Source organism: Chiloscyllium plagiosum, chromosome 6 (assembly GCF_004010195.1).
Source record: "Chiloscyllium plagiosum isolate BGI_BamShark_2017 chromosome 6, ASM401019v2, whole genome shotgun sequence".
Classification (NCBI taxonomy): Eukaryota; Metazoa; Chordata; class Chondrichthyes; order Orectolobiformes; family Hemiscylliidae; genus Chiloscyllium; species Chiloscyllium plagiosum.
The window spans coordinates 70,730,165-70,745,904 of record NC_057715.1 but is presented as its reverse complement, the minus strand read 5'-3'; the positions used below and the strand labels follow the sequence as shown (position 1 = coordinate 70,745,904).

Below are 15,740 nucleotides of genomic sequence, written 5' to 3'. Positions count from 1 at the left end.
GAAAGAATACAAAGTGTCAGGGTAGTCTCTGGATAAGAGGCTAAGATGAGAAGAAATTTCTTCACACAATGGGTTGTGAATCATTGGAATTCACTGCCTCAGAGGGTTGTTAAATCTCCATAATTTCAGATAGAGTAATAAAGTCATAGAGTCATACAGCATAGGAACAGATTTTTCAGTTCAATCAGTCCCTGTCGACTATAATACCGTGGGCGGCACGGTGGCACAGTGGTTAGCACTGCTGCCTCGCAGCGCCAGAGACCCGGGTTCAATTCCCGCCTCAGGCGACTGACTGTGTGGAGTTTGCACGTTCTCCCCGTGTCTGCGTGGGTTTCCTCCGGGTGCTCCGGTTTCCTCCCACAGTCCAAAGATGTGCAGGTCAGGTGAATTGGCCATGCTAAATTGCCCGTAGTGTTAGGTAAGGGGTAAATGTAGGGGTTTAGGTGGGTTACGCTTCGGCGGGTCGGTGTGGACTTGTTGGGCCGAAGGGCCTGTTTCCACACTGTAAAGTAATCTAATCTAATCTAAACTAGTCCCATCTGCCTGCACTTGGCCCATATCCCTCCAAACCTCTTTTATCCAAATGTCTTTTAAATATTGTAACTGTACTCACATCCACCACTTCCTCTGGAATTTCCTTCCACACAGCATTTTACATCACTGTGGAAAAACGTTGCCTCACACCCTTTTTAAATCTTTCTCCTCTCACCTTAAGCATATGCCCCTACTCTTGAAATCCCCACCATAGGGAAAAGATACCTGCCATTTAAAAACCTCTACAAAGTCACACCTCACCCTTCTAGGCTCCAGTGAACAAAGTGCCAGCCTATTGGGCTTTTCCTTTTAACTCAAACCTTACATCCTGGTAAATCATTTCTGAACCCTCTCCAGCTTGGTAATATCCTTCCAATAACAGGGCAACCAGAATTGGACATAGTACTCCATAAGAAGCCTCACCAACATTCTGTACAGCCTCAACATGACTACCCAAGACTATACTTTTAATTGTATAAGTCCTGTCTTGTTTACTTTACCAAAATGCATATTTAACTAAATTAAATTCCATCTTCCGCTCCTCAGACCATTGTCCTAATCGATCAAGATCTCTGTGATAGACAGATGCTTGATGTCTCAGGGAATCCATGGATAAAGCAACATATCAGATGATCTACTCCTGTCCCTTTAATTTCTACTCACCTTTGGGTGGCACAGTGGCTCAGTGGTTAGCACTGCTGCCTTACAGCACCAGGGACCCAGTTTCAATTCCAGCCTTGGGTAACTGTCAAATTGGAGTTTGCACTTTGGGCAATGGGGGGAAGCCCATGCAGACATGGGGAGAAAGAAGGACTTAAACACTCAATAATAAAACCCTGGGGAGTGTTGCTGAATAAACACACCTTGGAGTGCAGGTTCTTAGTTCCTTGAAAGTGGAATCATGGTTGATGTGATCCATATGGATTTCAATAAGGCATTTCACACGGTTCCTCATGGTAGACTGGTTAGCAAGGTGAGATCACATGGAATACATGAAAAAGTAGCCATTTGGATACAGAACTGGCTCAAAGGTAGAAGACAGAGGGTAGTGGTGGAGGGTTGTTTTTCATGCCAGAGATCTGTGACCAATGGTGTGCCACAAGGATTGGTACTGGGTCCACTGCATTTATATAAATGTGAACGTAGGAGGTGTAGTTAGTAAGTTTGCAGATGACACCAAAATTGGAGGTGTAGTGGACAGCCAAGAAGGTTACCTCAAAAGTACAATGGAACCTTGATCAGATGGGCTAATGGGCCAAGGAGTGCAGATGGAGTGCATTTAATTTAGATAAATGTGAGGTACTGCATTTTGGAAAGGCAAATTAAGGCAGAACTTATACTAAGCTCCTGGGGAGTGTTGCTGAACAAAGAGATCTTGGATTGCAGGTTCATAGTTCCTTGAAAGTGAAGTCAAAGGTCGATAAGATAGTGAAGAATGTATTTGGTATTCTTTCCTTTATTGGTCAGAGCATTGAGTATAGGAGTTGGGATGTCATATTGCAGCTGTACAGGACATTGGTTAGGCCACTTTTGGAATACTGTGTGCAATTCTGAGCTTCCTGCTACAGGAAGGATGTTATGAAACTTGAAAGAGTTCATTTACAAGGACATTGCCAGGGTTGGAGGGAATGAGCTATCGGTAGCGACTGCATAGACTAGGGTTATTTTCTCTGGAGTGTGGAGGACCTTATAGAGATTTATAAAATCATGAGGGGCTTTGATAGGGTAAATAGACAAAGTCTTTTCCCTGGCATCGGTGAGTCCAAAACTAGAGGACATAGGTTTAAGGTGAGAGAGGAAAGATTTAAAAGGGACCTGAGGGAGGGGCAGCTTTTTCACACAGAGGGTGGTGCATGCATGGAATTAGCTACCAGAGGAAGTGGTGGAGCTTGTTACAATTACAACATTTAAAAGGCATCTGGATGGGTATATGAATAGGAAGGGTTTAGAGGGATATGGGCCAAATGCTGGCAAATGGGACTAGATTTATTTAGGATATCTGGTCAACATGAACAAGTTGGACTGAAGGGTCTGTTTCCATGCTGTTTATCTCTATTACTGTATATTCAAGTTAAGTGGATTGGCCATGCTAAATTGCCCATTGTGTCCAGGGAAGTGCAAGTTAAGTGGGGCTGTGGGTAGAAATCGGATGCTCTTCGGAGGGTCAGTGCAGACTCGATGGGCCAAATAAATTCCCTACAGTGCAGGTAGAGGCTATGATTCTATACCTGCACACTGGCCCCTTCCAAACATTATCTTTCCCACTTCTTTCCATCCATCTATGAACTGAGTGATAGAGAGTGAAAACAGAAAATATTTCAGTCTGGAGTATTTCCTCTAGGAAAAGGAATATTCTCTATCATTCATATTATCAAGCCTGGGGCTGCTTAAATTGCAATTTTAGCATTGGTAATGACAATGTGCACTTTAAATATTTTACTGTAAATACAATAAATAGTTCAGCATCAATTTGAAAGTACCACCTGTTTCCCTGAAAATCAAGACTTCCATAGTGTCCCTTTGAAAGTAGATCTATTATGAAAGGCTGTCGGCAAAGTAAACAGAAACCATGGGTATTTAAATGTGGACGACCTGCTCTTAGATATGCTGTGTAGTCATTTGCTTCTTATCTAACTTACTTGGCTGACAATTTTAATTCCTCATTCCTGCATTACAAATAGTAGCCAGTTTTAACTGGTTTTAAAAAGGCACAAATAACCCGTAATCAATGTGACAAACAGCATTAATTTCCACTTCCCAATCTCAAGTCAAACAATGTGATCCCAGCTGATGTTGTGACTAGACAAGTCAGATTCCAGACAGGAACCTGGCTTGTTAAAATCATAACAAATAAAAATATGATCTAACAAAGTTGTCTTTCATTGAAATATAAGCGCATTGTGCAGGTTTTACTTTAGCAATGAAAGGGAAGTATTTTGGAAGGAATGAAGATAAAATAGAATAATCCAAACAATCTACTTAGCACACAAAATTCAAAGTCTTTAAACACAAAGTAAAAGTATTATCCCAGTAATCCCAAAATACTCCTTCATAAGTTGAAAGAAGCAAAACAGTTTTTGCACACACCCAAAACACATCCCATTACTGTTCCCAAAACACTACTTGTATAATACTCACACTATAGTCCCTGTATCTAACAGCTCTATCGGCTTAAGTCACTTACAACTTCAGATTTTAAACTGGAATCGTGATGGCTTCTTCTTTGAGCAGCCACAAACCTGAGCTTTGCTGTACACAGCTTTAAGTAAACGCTTCAGCATTTCAGTCTCAACACTTCTAATATTGAACTAACATTCACTCTTCAGCCCAAGGTAATCTAATTTAGTACACCCTTCTTAGGAGCACCTTTCCACTCAGCCATCCTATTCCAAGGTCTTTACAGTCAGAAGTCACACAACACCAGGTTATAGTCCAACAGGTTTATTTGAAATCACAAGCTATCGGAGCAAAGGAGCAGCATTCTGAAAGACTGTGATTTCAAACAAACTTGTTGGAATATAACCTGGTGTCATGTAACTTTTGGTTTTGTCCAACCCATTCCAACACTGGCACCTCCACATCAAAGTCTTCACAGGACTGCCCCTCTCAAAGTCGAAAGTGAAACTAAAAGTCTCTCCATTATGGGTGTTTCCCTTAAGCTTAAAATAAAACAAATTTCAGAACTCTAATAAACCTTTAAGGCTCCAATATTTACCATGCTGAGTTGCAAAATAATCTAATAAACAAAAGTCCATGAATCAGGCACATCCATTCACACTGCAGCCAGGCTTCAAAAGCTATTTTTGAAAGAAGTCACCAAGGTTGCAAAACTATTTACAAGTTAGTTAACTTCATATACAGAGAAAATCCATATGTTACTAACTCAAAACCAGAAAGTCAAACTCACACCAAATGGCATTTAAATTTTATACATTTAAATCCCACAATTTATATTACAACAGACATGCAAGTGAATGTGAGCTCTCACTGATAGCCTACAGATCCAAGTTACCAGTTAAAGTAGAATGGAATAAAGTTAGTTAATGGTTCTTAGAAATACTACAAAGACCTCTCCAGCTCTTGCAGAGGCAGCCATTGAAGGAAAAATGGAGAGGGTGAAAACGGAAGCCGGAGTTCTGCTCAAACTGCTCTCACTACTCCCCCATCTTGGACCAATCACATTCTACCTTGCAGTCAGAGCCCCATATAGTCCAGTACAGGTATACCCCTTCACAAGTGCAGGTGAATTGGAGCAATCAAAACAGAGGAATAGGCAGCCATTCAGAAAGTGATTCAGCACAGAACAGCTTTCACGTCTGCGCCAACCCATCTACATTAACCCACTTTTCAGCACTAGACCCATAGCCTTGAATGTTATGACATTTCAAGAACGCATCCACATAATTTTCAAAAGTAGCACATCAATTACCACATGCCCCAGGCGCTTCATTCCAGATTCTCACCTCTCTCTGGCTGAAAATATCTTTCCTCAAATCCCCCCTAAACCTCCTGCCCTTCACCTTATAATTATTCCCCTTGTGATCCCTTCATCTAAGTGAAACAGCTGCTTCATATCCACCCTGCCTATGCCGCTCAGAATGTATGCACCTCTATCGGGTTCTCTTTCAGCCTTCTCTGCAAAACGAAAACAATCCAAACCCATCCAGCATCTTTTCACAGCTAAAATATTCCAACCCAGATTTTAAAGAATACTTTCAATTAAACCTAGAATGAATAGGCATGCAATAGACAAAGCCCGCTGACACCAAATACATATACATCAATCTACGTATTTGCTTACAGTGCAAGTTCACAGTAATCCAAAATGAACACTGATACAATGAAGTGGAAAATAACCTTCTCCAAAACAATTATTTGTCATGCGTACAAAATAAATCCAATTGACATAGTTGGATCAGGAAGAACAAAGACGAACGATGTTAAAAATTCACAATAGTCAACATTGTCTAGAAGTGAAAACATTGACTTATAAATGAGAATCTTTATATTATTTACACAAAACTGTGATGATGCCATTAAATGTTAAGGGGCAATGGCTTGTTTCTCTCTTGTTACAAAGTCATAGCGTCAGAGAGATGTACCGCACGAAAAGAGACCTTTAGGTCCAACCCATTCATGCCAACCAGATATCCCAACCCAATCTAGTCCCACCTGCCAGCACCCGGCCCATATCCCTCCAAACACTTCCTATTCACATACCCATCCAAATGCCTCTTAAATGTTGCAATTGTACCAGCCTCCACCATTTCCTCTGGTAGCTCAAACCTTACACGTACCACCTTCTGCATGAAAAGGTTGCCCCTTAGGTCTCTTTTAAATCTTTCCCCTCTCACCCTAAACCTATGCCCTCTAGTTCTGGACTCTCCCACCCCAGGGAAAAGACTTTGCCTATTTATCCTATCCATCCCCCTCATAATTTTGTAAACCTCTATAAGGTCACCCCTCAGCCTTCAACCCTCCAGGGAAAACAGCCCTAGCCTGTTCAACCTCTCCCTATAACTCAACTCCTCCAACCCTGGCAACATCCTTGTAAATCTTTTCTGAACCCTTTCAAGTTTCACAACATCCTTCCGATAGGAAGGAGACCAGAATTGCACGCAATATTCCAACAGTGGTCTAACCAATGTCCTATACAGTTGCAACATGACCTCCCAACCCCTGAACTCAATACTCTGGCCAACAAAGGAAAGCATACCAAACACTTTCTTCACTATCCTATCCACCAGCGACTCCACTTTCAAGGAGCTGTGAACCTGCACTCCAAGGTCTCTTTTTTCAGCTACACTCCCAAGGAGCTTACCATTAAGTCCTGCTACGATTTGCTTTCCCAAAATGCAGCACCTCATATTTATCTGAATTAAATTCCATCTCAGCTCAATGGCCCATCTGATCAAGATCCTGTTGTAATCTGAGGTAACCCTCTTCGCTGTCCATGACACCTCCAATTTTGGTGAAATCTGCAAACTTACTAACTGTACCTCTTATGCTTGCATCCAAATCATTTATATAAATGACAAAAAGTAGTGGATCCAGCACCGATCGTTGTGGCCACTCCACTGGTCACAGGCCTCCAGTCTGAAAAACAACCCTTCACCACCACCCTCGGAATTCTACCTTTGAGATAGTTCTGCATCCAAATGGCTAGTTCTCCCTGTATTCCATGAGATCTAACCTTGTTCACCAGTATCTGTATTCCATGAGATCTAACCTTGTTCACCAGTATCCCATGGGGAACCTTGTCGAATGCCTTACTGGTCCATATAGATCACATCTACCACTCTGCCCTCATCAATCCTCTTTGTTACTTCTTCAAAAAACTCAATCAAGTTTGTGAGACATGATTTCCCACACAAAAAGCCATGTTGACTATCCCTAATCAGTTCTTGCCTTTCCAAATACATGTACATCCTGTCCCTCAGGATTCCCTCCAACAACCTGCCCACCAACCTAAAGTCAGGCTCACTGGTCTAGAGTTCCCTGGCTTGTCCTTACCACCCTTCTTAAACAGAGGCACCACATTTGCCAACTTCCAGTCTTCCGACACCTCATCTGCGGCTATCGATGATACAAATATCACAGCAAGACGCCCAGCAATCACTTTCCTAGCTTTCCACAGAGTTCTAGGGTACAGCTGATCAGGTCCTGGGGATTTATTCACCTTCAAGCATTTCAAGACATCCAGCACTTTCTCCTCTGTAATATGGACATTTTTCAAGCTGTCACCATCTACTTCCCTACATTCTATATCTTCCATGTCCTTTTCCACAGTAAACACTGATGAAAAAAACTCATTTAGTATCTCCCCCATTTTCTGCAGCTCCACACAAAGGCTGCCTTGCTGATCTTTGAGGGGCCCTATTCTCTCCCTAGATACCCATTTGTCCTTAATGTATTTGTAAAAATCCTTTGGATTCTCCTTAATTCTATTTGCCAAAGCTATCTTAAGTCCCTGTTTTGCCCTCCTGATTTCCCTCTTAAGTATACTCCTACTGCCTTTATACTCTTCTAAGGATTCACTCGATCTATCCTGTCTATACCTTACATTTGCTTCCTTCTTTTTCTGAACCAAACACTCAATTTCTTTCGTCATCCGGCATTCCCTACTTGCCTTTCCTTTCATCCGAACAGGAATACACTGTCCCTGAAATCTCATTATCTCATTTCTGAAGGCTTCCTATTTTCCAGCCATCCCTTTACCGTCATCCGGCATTCCCTACTTGCCTTTCCTTTCACCCGAACAGGAATACATTGTCCCTGAAATCTCATTATCTCATTTCTGAAGGCTTCCTATTTTCCAGCCATCCCTTTACCTGCAAATATCTGCCCCAATCAGCTTTTAAAAGTTCTTGCCTAATACTGTCAAAATTGGTCTCTCTCCAAATTTGGAACTTCAACTTTTAGATCTGGTCTATCCTTTTCCATCACTATTTTAAATCTAATAGAATTATGGTCACTGGCCCCAAAGTGTTCCCCCACTGACACCACAATCACCTGTCCTGTCTTATTTCCCAAGAGTAGATCAAGTTTTGCACCTTCTTTCGTAGGTACATCCACATACTGAATCAGAAAATTTTCTTGTACACACTTAACAAATTCCTCTCCATCTAATCCCTTAACATTTTGGCAGTCCTAGTCTACATTTGGAAAATTAAAATTCCCTACCATAACCACCCTATTATTCTTACATATAGCTGAGATCTCCTAACAAATTTGTTTCTCATTTTCCCTCTGCCTATTAGGGGGTCTATAATACAATCCCAATAAGGTGATCATCCTTTTCTTATTTCTCAGTTCCACCCAAATAACTTTCCTGGATGTATTTCCGGGAATATCCTCCCTCAGTACAGCTGTAATGCTATCGCTTATTAAAAAGGCCATTGATAAGGGATAGCATTACAGCTGTACTGAGGGAGGATATTCCCAGAAATACATCCAGGGAAGTTATTTGGGTGAAACTGAGAAATATGAAGATGTTGAAGATGATCACCACCTGGCATTCTAATTGCACAAATGTTACTTGTCAGCCCGGGCCTGGATAAACTTCACATCCAGCTGCATTTGAACATAGATGGCTTTAGTATCTGAGAAGTCACAAGTAGTGCTGAACGCTGTGCAGTCAGCAGCAAACATCTCCACTTATGACCTTATGATGGACAGGTCATTGATGAAGCAGCTGAAGATGGTGCATCTAGATACTACTTGGTGGAAATCCAATTGAGATGTCCTGGAGTCAAGATGACTAAACTTCAACAAACACAATCATTTTCTGCATGTTAGGTATGCATTAATCAGGGTAGAATTTGCCCCACCTCCCCAACTCCCACTAACTCCAGTTTTTCTGGTACTCCTTAATGCCAACACTTTGAAGGCAACCTTGATGTTAAGGTCAGTCACTGTCACCCCTTCTGTGGAATTCAACTCTTTTTCCATGTGTGAACTATGGCTGTAATAAAGTCAGGAGCGAAGTGGTCCTGGCAGAACCGAGCTAAGTGTCAGTGTTGAGGTTATTGCTGAGCAAGTGCTTTTCATAGCACCATCAATGACATCTTCCATCACTTCACTGCAGATTGACAGGGTGGTAATTGGATCAGATTTCTCTTGCATTTTTGTGTACAGGACAATTGCCCACATTGTCGGGTAGATGCCAGTGTTGAAGCTCTACAGGAACAGCTTAGCTACATGCACAGTACATTCTGGGGCCCGCATCTTATTATTATTGCCAGAAAGCTGTCAAGACCTGATATCGGGAAGGACTAACACTACCTCTAATGTTTTCAAAGCATCAGCAGCGTGTTGCTAATAGACAAGAATGATCCTTGTTAAACACCTAGCTAACAGCCTCATTAATATTCAGTCTCCTATTTTACCAAATTTAGCAAACAAGCTAGGCATTGGGTAAACTTGACAGGGAAACCAAAGTGAGCTCCTGGTGGATACAGCTTGCCACTTGCTCCAAACAACTTTCATGTTAGATACTAGGCACCAACATTTCATAGCATGCTCCATGGGCATCAACCATACACACAAACCCCACATCCATGGGCACTGGCATCCAACATGTGCCTCTAAGAATCCTCATGGCACAGCTCCAATCCACTTACAGGATGCTACTGCATTTAATGCTGCACCTTGGACTCCAAAATTGCAGCAAGGATACTGTGCACTCAGACACACACCCCACACGTGGACTCGATCAGGCTGCATCCGCAAGCTTTACACTTCTGTTGTGGCGCATTTTCACTCGGAACATACCTGGATACTCCCTGCCTTGCCTTCATTTTCGCGCTTTTCCCCCTCAGCCAGACATCAGGCCTTTGCTTTGCTGTTTAGCACAGTCACAAAACCACAATAGTTGTCCCACACACCTCAGTCATGTCAAGAGGGATAACCTTCACTCTGGGGATCCACAGTAAGTCAACAGCAGCCTTCAGTAGCAGTCCAAGGCCTGCTCAGCACAGTCAGAGTCAGGATCAACCGGGATAAAAGTTGAGGAGTCAAAGATTGGGCAGCCCATCACCTGTCTTGACTCTTTCTGCCCTGTTGTAGGATATTTTCCTCTTGGAAGCGGAGAAAGGGGGAGTTATTAGGAAGATGAAAATTAATGGTATTGCTATTGCATTTGGTGCAGGTGGGAGGTGACCCAAATGAGTGAATAGGCAGCACAGTAGTACTGATAGGGTGAGAGTGAGAGGGTGAGAGTGAGACATTGAAAAGAAGATGATGACACGCACTCTGGCAGAGTGGAAAAGAACTTCTTCCTACAGTGCTAGGCATCCTTCCAGATAGAAGAGATTGTTTTTAACAAGGTGGCATTCTCCAAGTAGACTGTCAAAGTCTGGTGATGTGGTGTGCACTGCTGGTTCTGGGGGAGAAGGAAATTCCATGTCAGCACCACCCCATTTTACAGGACCTCCAGTATCTTGTCAACAAAGTGGTTCAAATATAATCCCCATTCGCCATCTCTGAGGAAAATGTGCAAACCCATACAGTGCAGGATCAGACTGGTACAGTTTGTCAAAGTACCCAATGAGCTTTCAAAGATGGCACTGGTGACAGGGATGCCAGTCTTTGGGCAGATATTCATTTGTTCTGGACATGAAAAACACCATAAGGGGGGTGGCTAATTAATAAAGCAAGTTTGATAAGACACAGTTTACCAAAGTTGTAAACTCGCAGGGCCTTGTGGGGATAAACCCCTCTAAGTCACTCAATGTAATTTGGATTTAGCGAAAAAAAAGTAAGATTCAGGTACAGAATACTTCAATGGCTGCTAATTAGTTCAAAATGAATGGCATGAAATCCAGTTTGATTGACTACTGAAAAAAAGCTCGTCCAAGGGGGTCCTTGTTTGTGACATATGGAATCAAGGGTTTATTGTACCTATGAGAATCCAGTCACAGCAGCAAATCTCATGATCGTCAAATTCTGACTGGCTGCATAAGTAGCAAAGTGGATGAAAGCACTGGCCGTGGCAAACATCTGTTGCTGGGAAATACACTTTTGTGCATCAGTTTGCGTAAACCCTTTGGGCATCACAAGCAGATCAGTGGAAGGACCTGCAGGCAGAGGTTTCAAAGTTGTGGTAACCATACCTGCCACGGAGAAGCAGGTCTTGCTCCAGGAGGCTCAATATATCAATAATTTGATGGGCACTGTGCTCAGTCATGTCTAGAAAGCTCATCAGCCTGTTTACCCTCTGTCACCAAGTCTAAGCTGAGCACAGCCCCCAGCAAATTATTGATATTTTGAGACTCCTGGAGCAAGACCTGCTTCTCAATGGCAGGTATGCACATCCACTTTTTATTGGGGTGACAGACCATTCAGGAGAAGGCTTCTTTTGTTGTTGATGTTACTTATTTTGTTCATCATCAGAAGTCAAAGTTGAAACTGATCAAGTAGTTCCCTTGTTACTGGGAAGGCTGACAATGGGGAAGTGCAGATTTTAAAGGCAAATAAAAAATAAGATGGCAAAAATGAAAATCAAATTCACTTCTAATTCAATAAAAATAAAATTTCAGAAACAGAATCCATAAGAAACTGTTTTTCACTTAGGCAAAGAAGTAGTCGTTCATGTGTCAGTTTCAAAGGTGTCCACTACACAACCCCTCAAATCATTCTTATCCTTTCCTCTTGTTCAACCTGGTTCTTGTTCCCAGAACCTCACGCACTGACAGTTAGAGATAGAACCCAACAATTCGATGCAACTTTTACAACTTTTAGTAATAGGCCTGCTACTGCAAAAAGCTGCTCAGCATTATAGCTAGTACTTTGGAGTTTGCAAAAAAAGTGAACATCATTGGGTTCACATCAGCTTCCAAACAAACTGGCACTTTTTGCTCTTTGAATCCACTCTAAGCATAATCATGTCATTATCCAGGAAAGTTAAAAGTACCACCTATATGGTGAAAGAAATAAATATCATGTGTCCAATTGTATTCAACCATATTGAATTACTAATTTAATTGAGAATGACAGTGGAAGTTTCAAATGACCTCAGTTTTTGGAAAATAAGATATGATTTCTTCTTCTGATACCCATGGAATGATCCGAGTGGCAAATGTTTATCTGTAGGTGTTGGGATTATACATAAAAAGAACAGTAGTAAGGCAATATAAAAGAACTGTGTGAAAATTAGAAGCATTGAATAGCACTTAATTTCCCAGATCTGAACCACTACAGCATTTTTTGCAGGTCATCTACTCACTACCATTATCAAAAATAACTCTAGGAAAATTAACTTAAAATGTAACAAGTATTTTGAATCCCGTCTATTTATTTTTCAAGTACAAAGCTTGCATTCTATTTTGTTGTTTCTTTCTTTTTAATCCCTTTTGATAGCAGATACTCTTAATGTTCTGCAAACAATCATATAGGAAAGAGCATTACCTGGACCTGCTTAAGTTCATTGTCAATTACACTTTTTCGCTTTTCAATCTTTACTACTTCCTCAGCTATTTTCTGTTTGATCTGTTCCATTTCAGTTTTCTGTTCACTTGCATTCTGTCAAAAAAACAGATTTCAATAATTGTATTAGCTTCAGTTATCATTTCAAAACTGATATAGAACTAAAAGATGCAGAAAAAAGTTATCAAAATGACAAGCAATAACTTTCCATTCAAGCCACAAGAGCACGAATTTTACCCAACTCAAATAAGTTATATGTTCAAGGGAAAACAGGGTACAGAAGAATCTGGTGTCAAACAAGATCCAAGCCAGTCAGTGAGACAGAAGCCAAGGCATCTTTCTTTATGATGAGAGTTTAGTAACTACTGAGTCTTAGATATTTTCTTTAACCTGTCTAGAAGGGATAAGTTGGATTTGAAGGTGGATCTCCTGGTCCAGAAATAGGGACAGTGCCACTGCATCACAAGAGCCACTAAACCTCTAATCCTCTCTGCTCTATGGAAATATAGTCCAAGCTTCATGAAATTCTCTACATAATGGAGGCCTTCAACCCTTGTATTTTCCTTGTAAATTTCCTCTGTACTGTCTCCACCCTTACAAGGTGTTGTGCCAAGAAATGATGCCCAGAGATCTGTAAATGTTTAAACATTATTCCCTTTGTTCTTGCATTTAAACGTCTGTATTTTCAGTGGCTGCCTTACCACACAGCCATTATGCCTTCAAAGATTTGTGAAAATGCACCCATAGATACCTCTGGTCTTGTACCACCCTCAGACTGCCTGCTATTTGTCCCAGCGCATGTCACTTCACATTTATTCGAATTAGATTGGATCTATCATATGCCTACTCTTTTTCCTGTCTCCATGCTTAAAATAGAGGAAGTCTTGAAACAGCTTTACCGCATATTTAACAGGAACCCTCCTGAGACTGATTTATTTTCCTATATATGACTGAATATTTAAAAAATGAAGAAATATTTAAGGATTAGGTAGAAGAAATTTAATCTCCATGGTTGCACAAAATAAGCAACAGCAAATTGGCAACCATTTTTACATCCAAAGCAATGACTACTGCCCGGTGGCTCAGAGGTCCACAATTATCAAGTGCTTTGAGAGGTTAGTCATGGCTCACATCCACTCCAGCCTACCAAATTGCCTTAATCATTTGCAGTTCGCCTACTAGCGTGATTGATCCAATGCAGATGCCATTGGTCTGGCTCTACACTCACCCCTGAAACATCTGGATAACAAGGATACTTTCGTCAGGCTCCTACCCATTGATTTCAGTTCCACACACAAACCCGGTGAGATCTTGGCTCCCCACTCTGTAACTGAATCCTTGATTTTCTGACCCAGAGGCAGCAATCAGAAAGAATAGATGACAACACCTCCTCTGTCATAATCCTCAACACCAGCGTCCTGCGAGGCTGTGTACGCAAACCCTTACTGTATTACTTTTCCACTCACAACTGTGTGGCCCAATTCTGCCCCAACTCAATTTACAAGTTTGCTGATAGCACTGCAGTTGTAGGTCAGATCTCAAACAACAACAGAATACAGGAAAAGAGATTGAGTGCTTAGCGGTATAGTGTGAAGACAACAATATCTCCATCAATGTGAGCAAAACAAAGGAATGGTCATTGACTTTAGAAAGCGAAGAAGGAGAGGCATACCCCAATCTTCATCAATGGTGCTGAGGTGGAGATGGTTGAGAATATCAAGTTCCTGGGAATAATAATTACCAACAATCTGTCCTGGTCCACCAATGTCAATGCTATGGTCAAGAAAGCACAACAATATCTCTACTTCCCCAGGAGGCTAAGGAAATTCAACATGTCCACAAGGATTCTAACCAATTTTCATAGATCCATCACAAAAGCATCCTATCTGGATAAATCACAGGCTGTTATGGCAACTGTTCTTCCCATGACCACAAGAAACTACAGAGAGTTGTGAACACAGCCCAGTCCATCACACAAACCAGCCTTCCAGCCATTGGCTCCATCTATACTTCCCGCTGCCTCAGGAAAGCAACCAACATAATCAAAGACCCCTCCCACCCCGGTTATACTCTCTTTCTCCCTCTTCCGTTAAGCAGAAGTTATAAAAGTTTGAAAACACGTACAAACACATTAAAGAACCACTGTTATCAGACAGTTGAATGGACCTCTCAAATGTTAACTCTGATCTCTCTCTTTGCAACTTCTCTGTGGCTGCAACACTGTATTCTGCACACCGTCTGCTACACTGATGCACTTTATTTGATACAATCTGCCAATATAGCACACAGAACACCACTTGTTCTGTATTTTGGTACATGTGACAACAATAAATTAATCAATAAATCAATTTGTGTGAATACAGCTTAGAATGAGGGAGAGTCTTGAGAGTACATGAATTGTACGCACAAGAAAGATAAATTAGTCCTCACATTATGTAGCCTGTTACCTAATAAGTCAGATCTGGTATGTCTATGACGATCATCTGTAGATGGTTTTCATATGAATTGAATATGAATTTTAATTTGGGGTGGCATGGTGGCTCAGTGGTTAGCGTCACAACACCAGGGACCTGGGTTCAATTCCTGCCTCGGTCGACTGTCTGTGTGGAGTTTGCACATTCTCCCCATGTCTGCATGGGTTTCCTCTGGGTGCTCCGGTTTCCTCCTACAGTCCTACAGTCCAAAGATGTGCAGGTCAGGTGAATTGGTCATGTTAAATTGCTCATAGTGTTAGGTGCATCATTCAGAGGGAAATGGGTCTGGGTGGGTTATTCTTTAGAGGGCCAGTGTGGACTTGTTGGGCTGAAGGGAATCTAATCATGAATGTATAACAAATAGTAGAAGTTTGTTGTCTAAGCCTAAAGACAGATCTTGATCATGTCTTTTTCTTGATCAGACTGTCTTGAACCCAAACTCAAAGTGTGGCATCAAACCACATGATAAAAAGAGTGGTCACAAAACAAATCACTTCAAGATGACAAGATTCTTAAAAGAACAGGATGCCTTCAGCAAGTAACTGTAGGGAACACTCTTACTGCCACATTAATGTATTTTTATGGTTATCAAAAATTGTGGATGTAGGTTTGTTCACTGAGCTGGAAGGTTTGTTTTCAGACATTTCATCATCATACTGTGTAACATCTTCAGTGAGAATCGACGTTTCGGGCATAAGCCCTTCTTCAGGAATGATGAAGGTGTGCCAAGCAGGCTAAGATATAAGGTAGGGAGGAGGGACTTGGGGGAGGGGCGTTGGGAATGCGATAGGTGGAAGGAGGTTAAGG

General features: G+C 41.6%; 1 protein-coding gene across 5 annotated transcripts in view; it reads right to left on the bottom strand.

Moving 5' to 3' along the window:
* Window positions 1-15,740, bottom strand: part of LOC122550689 (cytoplasmic dynein 2 heavy chain 1) — a 555,979-nt gene that overhangs the window by 309,462 nt on the left and 230,777 nt on the right. For all 5 annotated transcript variants that reach the window (XM_043691809.1, XM_043691805.1, XM_043691808.1 and 2 more), the window contains exon 57: window positions 12,442-12,555. In XM_043691809.1, coding sequence (XP_043547744.1) covers window positions 12,442-12,555 — 114 coding nt within the window. The remainder of the gene's footprint in view (window positions 1-12,441; window positions 12,556-15,740) is intronic.